This window comes from Poecilia reticulata, linkage group LG12 (assembly GCF_000633615.1).
Source record: "Poecilia reticulata strain Guanapo linkage group LG12, Guppy_female_1.0+MT, whole genome shotgun sequence".
Classification (NCBI taxonomy): domain Eukaryota; kingdom Metazoa; phylum Chordata; class Actinopteri; order Cyprinodontiformes; family Poeciliidae; genus Poecilia; species Poecilia reticulata.
This window is the reverse complement of record NC_024342.1, coordinates 1,384,158-1,391,284: the sequence shown is the minus strand read 5'-3', so window position 1 is coordinate 1,391,284 and position 7,127 is coordinate 1,384,158. Positions and strand designations below refer to the sequence as shown.

At 38.6% G+C, this 7,127-nt stretch overlaps 2 protein-coding genes across 2 annotated transcripts in view; both read left to right on the top strand.

The window, feature by feature from the left end:
• Window positions 1-1,405: 1,405 nt before the first annotated feature.
• Window positions 1,406-2,476, top strand: LOC103473494 (N-lysine methyltransferase KMT5A-B-like). Its single transcript, XM_008423793.2, has 5 exons — window positions 1,406-1,727; window positions 1,806-1,887; window positions 1,992-2,102; window positions 2,336-2,377; window positions 2,459-2,476. Exons 1-5 carry the CDS (start codon window positions 1,528-1,530, stop codon window positions 2,474-2,476), a joined length of 453 nt encoding a protein of 150 aa, XP_008422015.1. The 5' UTR covers window positions 1,406-1,527.
• Window positions 2,477-2,532: 56 nt separating this feature from the next.
• The window catches only part of LOC103473143 (uncharacterized), a 10,979-nt gene continuing 6,384 nt past the window's right edge, over window positions 2,533-7,127 (top strand). The window contains exons 1-8 of the mRNA XM_008423130.2: window positions 2,533-2,992; window positions 3,120-3,271; window positions 3,455-3,683; window positions 3,789-3,853; window positions 4,024-4,155; window positions 4,276-6,142; window positions 6,263-6,334; window positions 6,454-6,546. Of these exons, the coding sequence (XP_008421352.1) occupies window positions 2,578-2,992; window positions 3,120-3,271; window positions 3,455-3,683; window positions 3,789-3,853; window positions 4,024-4,155; window positions 4,276-6,142; window positions 6,263-6,334; window positions 6,454-6,546 (3,025 nt within the window). The 5' untranslated portion in view covers window positions 2,533-2,577. The remainder of the gene's footprint in view (window positions 2,993-3,119; window positions 3,272-3,454; window positions 3,684-3,788; window positions 3,854-4,023; window positions 4,156-4,275; window positions 6,143-6,262; window positions 6,335-6,453; window positions 6,547-7,127) is intronic.

The following is a 7,127-nucleotide window of genomic DNA, read 5'->3' as shown; positions in this document are numbered from 1 at the left end:
TTTTGAGGATCTGTTGGAATTGATGAGCACAGCCACATTTGAGAGGACAAAACTCAGATTTCTTTCAACTGTTTTTTGTTGTTGCTTCGTCTCTTCTGTTGACCACTTTCCAACATTTTGGAGAACAAAAACCAGCTTGTAGATTTTTCTGCTCTTTGTTTTGAGCTCATAATAACAGGTAAGTTCCACACTTTACCAAATTCCTCCATTGTGTTGTATTTAGTCTGTAAAGCAAATATACCAAGATTTGTATCTTTTCATGAAGTCACCCATGTTAACAAGCTTTGTTGCCTTTTTCATTTTCAATCAAGCTAAGGTTTTAAGACAGTGTTCCATGTCTAATATATATTTTAATTTTCACAGAAATAATGAATCCCAAAGGATTTTGTCCTGAAGAGGAAGCCTTGCACTTCATTGCTTCTGAGAAGGACAAAGACATATTTCAGAAGAAATTCATCAGTGAAGACAAAGGTATGCTTTTGTTTGAGAATATAACATTTTCTGTTTAATACCCTGAAGCAGGTTCTACTTTTAAATAACCTCATCTGGGTTAGTGTGGCGGACCACACTGAGCTGCATATTGCTGCAGTCAGTGTTTATTATCAATATTAGAGATGTGCCGATCAGGTTTTTTCCTGCCGATTCCGATCACCCATGAGGGCTGATCACCGATACCGATCACATAATTATTTTATTTTTTTTTTAATCATAAACACTACCGGTTACATTATGTGGATAAAGGAACCATGAATTCACCTTAATTTAGACAAAAACTTGTTTTTAATAACTTTTTCCAAGAAAAAAAACAAAACAGGCATTGTGTAAATTGCATTGCTATCGTTAACAGACTGAAAACATATGAAGGCTCTGAAGAGGCTAAATAATGCAAAGAGTCAAAATAAAAACCTCACATCTGTGAAATATTACTACCTGTAGCGTAGCAGCGGTTCAACAGCGAGAGCAGAACCAGCGTCTTACATCGCAGCTCGAAGACTTAAATAATTTTGCAGGTTATTTGTTTAGCTTTCTGACCGTCATGCTAATCCTGGTGAGTGTTTGTAGCTGTGCGCTGCTTTACCTGCTATCTGATCCTCCACATGTCTTTTTAACTGCAGTGAGCCTCGATGTAGCTAAACTCCGTTAAGTATGACATTGTTTTTATGCCATATTAGATTCGTATGTTGATGCATTTTGACCTTCTTCCATTTTCCGCCGCAACACGCAAACTTCCCCATTCACTCAGTGCGTTATAGTTCCACATCGCTTATGAATTGTTGCTGCGTGTTTGTGCAGAGTGAAGGAAAGAGGAGACCAGCTGCACAGGCAGGCTGCTGCGAAATGAAAAGCCGGTTTGTGTGATCGGCAACAAGAGACCGTGATCTGCGATCACCAGTCATACATTTTTTCACGGAAATCGGCCGATTATGATCGGTGGCCGATCGATCGGCACACCTCAAATCTATAACTATTATATGCTCTCAAGGTTCAGCTGATTTGAAGTCGCAGTTCAACATTGTGGGACTGTAAATGCGAAGCTCAATGAAACCCTGGTCGTGTTTTTCAGGTTATGGAGTTATTGCCACCAAAAACATTGAGCCAGGAGAATTCCTGCTGGAGTATGTTGGAAGACATATCACTGGCTCTGAGGGAGAGGACCTGTATAAAGAGTACTCGGCTGAAGATGCAGCATTTTTGTATTTCTACAACTTCCAAGGACAAAACTTCTGGTAAATACAATTGCAAGAACGTCCAAACTTTGACTCTAAGCCCAGGAATAAGTATAATTTATCTTTTGTTTTTTCCAGCATTGATGGCAGTAAAGATACAACAAGACTTGGAAGACTCATCAATGATGACCACATCAAGCCAAACAGCAAAATTAAAATTGTAAGTAACACAGTCAGAAGTCACTCTGTGTTAATTTATTAACTGTTTCATTTAACAAACAAACTGACTGAAATAATTTGTGTCTGTACCTATGTGACCAACAGATATTGGACGAGCAACAAAAACCACATCTGTGTGCATTTGCAATCACAGAAATTCTTGCAGGAGAAGAAATCGTCTACGACTATGAAAACCCCAACTGTCAATGGCGACAGGTATGTAACTATTATTTACATATATGTATATTTTATTCAAAGCATGCTTTATCAAATGTCATGAATCTCAGGTATTACATCTTCATCTCTCATTTTTACTATATTGTTAATGAGCTTTAAGTGGCATAAATGTTTGTAAACATGTTTAAACTCAAAATGCAAAAACACTGTCAAAGGTTAAAACAAACCAAATTCTACATAATAATCTAATGCTGCAATTGTTCTTTTTTAAGAAGACAACTTCCTTCTCTTCTAATGAACACATGGAAAAGAAGGTAAAGATTTGTGGACATTTTTTCTTCATCTGTATTCATTGAAAAAATTCATTACATTTTCCTATTATGTTTCTGCTGTAGCAGAAAGATAATACATAAGATAATTGGTACTCTATTGTCTCATTGTTTCTTTTTGCTTAATTTTAAAGGAATCCCGATGGAAGAGCTCACTAGAAAATCTCAAGTCTGAGCCTGGTGTGATGGAAATTGATGACCTTGTATTCAATCCAAACATAAAGATTGGAAATGGATGCAATGGACCAGAAGTCTTTCCAGGACTCTTCTGCAACAGCCCTGTGGCAGTCAAGCGAATTCCTAAGCATATCAACAAAAGCCAATTGAAAATAGCTAACCTTCTATGTTCAGACAGATTAAAAACCAAACATCTGTTGCAGCCCCTTACTGTGATTGAAGACACTTACTTGGCCTACTTAGTCTTGCCTCTTTGTGAATATAATCTCAAAGACCTGATCGAAAATAAGGATTTTCCTGAGAGACAAAACCTGACTGAGCAGTGGAGACTGGGAATCTGTCAGGAGTTATTGCTGGGACTTCAGGAACTGCACTCACATGGAATGTTGCACGGAGACCTGAGGCCTGAAAACATCCTGTTTGGTAAAGGAAACTTGATGGGCAAACTGTACCAGTCATTTTATTCACAAATGTTGATCATTAAAATGCTCATTTTGATTAAATTATGTTTTGATATTTGTACAACTAAAGATATTTCATTTGTCTACAGATATCAACAATAAAATGTGTATTGGAGACTTTGGAGCAAGCAGAAATCTGGATCCTGCATCATTTTCACTAACAGGTGGAACTTTGTCCTGGGCCAGTTATGAGGATGTTGGAGTTATAAAAAGCAAATACAAGAAGGAGTCAGATATCCAGGTGTGTTGACCTTAAAATGGTCATTTAATTGTATACTAGACACTCGGATTGTTTGTTGATCTATGATTTTGTTCAATCATTACCAAGTGTTTGGATTAGAATAATAATAACAGTCATTATTAATATTCACTCTGCATAGTTTGACTCTGAGGACATGGTTTTAATGTAATCTGTTACATTTAGGTAGCAGGGTACTTGGTGCATTACATCCTGACAGATGGACAACATCCCTTTCAAACTACAACCCCATACTTCAGTGATCCCATCGGGCTGACTCTTAACATCAGAATGGCCAACTTCACTCTTCAGTGTGAGAAAAGATGGAGTGGGCTAAAAGACATCATTACCCGGATGCTGAGCAGATCACTTGAAGAACGTCCCACCATCGAAGAATCCCTTAAGGCTGTCATGTGTAAGTAGCACTGCTTTAAATATAATTTAGAACTTTACGGTCTGGAAAACATTATCTTACCTTATACATGAAAACTGGTGAACCCTATTTTGTCTTATTTTACAGGCTTGCCACATCAGTCTGATAATAATGGAGCCACAAACAACACTGGTGTTGAGAATCAAAGAAAAGTAAGTCATTGTTTTCCAGTAGTGTAAGGCAATATAAGTGTACTTTACTGTAAGACATTTAACGTCTTTCCACTGAAGAAATTTTATCTGATTTATTCATCCATATTTAATACTTACCTTTATTGTCATTGATATATTCATTAATTCACTATTTTTTGTTGTTATTACAGGATGGAACCCAAACTTCAGATGAGACGGACCTTGCAGAGAGTACTGTCAGCAATCTGCTTGACATTTCTGACTGTAACCCGTTGCTTTCATCTATGACGGAAGAGGAAGAGGAATTTTCTGAGTTTGAAATGGTAATAAAGGATTTAATTATATAAGCAGCGGTGAAGAAAATCATAACTATGTATAAAGAAGTGATACGAGTATGATATTTTCTTCTTTGCAAAGTAATTAATAAGCTTTCTTTTTTCCAGGCCGTCGAGGAAGAGGGTTCCCGTTCTTTGGTAATGTCAGATGAAAAAGTAGATGATGACTCACAATCAAAGGAAGAAGAAACTACAGAACGTGAAGTAATCCTCAGAAAAACACCTTCTAAAACTCAACAGAAGTCACATGGCAGTAACTCTCAACAACATAACGTCACAGTAAAAACATCTTCAAACACTACACACTATCGTGTCTATGACAAGAAGAATTATTGTTTTTACTGTGGAAAGTCTTTGGCAAAAATCACAAGACATCTGAAGCAGAAGCATTCAGACCAACCCGATGTGGCCAAAGCACTCGCATACAGGAAAGGATCAAAAATGCAGTCCTTGCTTTTGACCAAAGTAGCAAACATGGGAAATTATCAACACAACTGTTCTGTCCTGTCCTCTGGGGAAGGACAAATCATCCCAAAAAGGCAAGCGACACGTGAGGTAGCTGCAGCGAACTACCTACCTTGCAAGTTTTGCTTTGCTATGTATGTGAAGACAGATCTCTGGAGACACCTCAAGCGTTGCAAACTCCGAGGGACAGAAGCTAGCATTGTGACAAGAAATGTTCAGACAAGTTCTTCCATGATGTTGCCCATGAATACTGTGATTTCCATTGGACTTAAAACGGTTCTCCAGGAAATGATGTATGACAATATCACACTGTTAGTAAAGGCTGACTCCCTTATTATTTCACTGGGTGAGAGAATGTTCCTCAAAAATGGAGAAGTTGGACGCCATCGAGCGGATATCAGAAATAAGATGAGGGAACTTGCTAGACTTGTTCTTGTTGCAAGAGACATTGACAAGGACGTTGTCTTTTTGAAAGACTTGATCTGCCCAAGAAAATTCAACACGGTCCTTCAGGCTGTAAAACAGATGACTGGGTTTAATGAGTTATCCAACAGATTCGCAGTGCCCTCAACAGCACTAAAACTGCGGCATTCTCTTGTGAAAGTGTCATACATTTTGCAAGGAGAGGCACTGCGTCTACAGGATGATGACTTAAAATCAAAAGCAGAGCAATTTGTCAAGTTAATTGAACTGGATTGGTCAACACATGTATCATCCAATGCCCTGAAAACGCTTTACCAGAAGAAATGGAATATGCCGCAAATACTGCCTTTGTCAGAAGACATCAAAAAGCTCCAGGACCATCTGAAAAGCCTTGAGGTAGTCTACAAAAAAAATCTCATTGATCAACCAACAGCAAAATCATGGAGTGAACTCGCTCAAGTCACTCTGACACAGCTAATACTGTTTAATCGCCGCCGTGAAGGAGAAGTTTCAAGAATGGAACTCAACACGTATTTACAAAGGAGCCAACACGACATGCATGATGAAGTTTTGGAGAGCCTTTCAAAGTTTGAAAGGAAACTTTGTGAGAATCTCACCAGAGTAGAGGTACGGGGGAAAAGAGGCCGCAAAGTGCCTGTGCTGTTCACAACAAATGTAAAAGAGTCTGTGGATCTTCTGATTAAAACTAGAGAAGAGGTTGGCATTTCCCCGACCAATCCCTACATTTTTGCTCGTCCGTTTTTTGGCTGCCAAGGGAACTTTCGTGGATGTGACAGCTTAAAACGGTTTGCTGAAAGCTGCGGAGCTAAACAACCACAGAATCTCACATCAACCAGACTACGAAAGCATATTGCCACAGTTTCACAGCTCCTAAACCTGCAAACTCACGAGCTAGACCAGCTGGCAACTTTCATGGGACATAATATTGAGGTCCACAGGGAATTCTACAGACTGCCTGAAGAAACACTCCAAGTGGCAAAAGTCAGTAGAGTTCTTTTTGCTCTGCAAGGTGGAATGAGTAAATTCAAAGGGAAATCTCTTGAAGACATCACACCAAACATCAACCGTAAGTGAAAGATTTCAAAATGTATTTTCTTTTTATGAAATGAAGCAAATTTGATATTTTTTTATTTTGTGAACAAAAAATAAATGTGCTTAAATATTTACTGTAAACATTTTGTTGCAGCTGAGGAGGAATCTAGTGACTCGGATTCAGATGTCCAATCTGAAGGGACTCCTATCAAAAAGAGTCCAAAAGGTAACAATTTCCTCTGTTTACTAATGGAAAAGAAAAAAAGTCCACTTAATGAAGTATTTTTAAATGATCATACCACTTCAATATGATGTAAACATTTAATTGTTAACTATGTTTTTCAGAAACTCCAAAGGATAAAAACCGTAAAGAAAGCACTGCATCATGCTCGTCAACTCGGGGCATTAAAAAATCGCCAAAGTCGCCAAGTAAAATAGGTATGTTGTTCAATTTTCTATATGGGATACTGTTTGCAGTATTAAAAATAGTAAAGAAGCTGATCCTCAACCAGATCACTCCGGCCCCAGGTCGGGTGCCTCCCTTCCCATTATCTCAGAATCCCAACATCAGAGTGCTAATCCCAAATCAGCGGCCTACAGTCTTTAACTGTTAGCAAAATATCTCTGCAGATGGAGAAATCACATACAATGGCAAGATTTCTCTTTTATTTACAGGAATTACAGTATGCATATAATGGCACAAAGTCTCTCCCTCTCCCAAATGGGGGATCGGTTTACGACCTATTGATAAAATCTCAACTAGTTTTGACGGAAAATTCCACACAGCATCACATGGGAGTCACATTCTGCTGACTTTCTAACATCAAAGAGATTGGGCTGACCACCTGTGGACCAGGAAACAATGGGTATCTGCAGCATTACCATTTGACTGTGGGGTGTGAAACCAGGAAAACCTGCGTGAAGCCAGCAGAACAACATTCCCTGATACTCCAGTGTCTATATGAAAACTCTTGACTTTTATCTTCCTTCCTTCCTTCCTTCCTTCCCTCCCTCCCTCC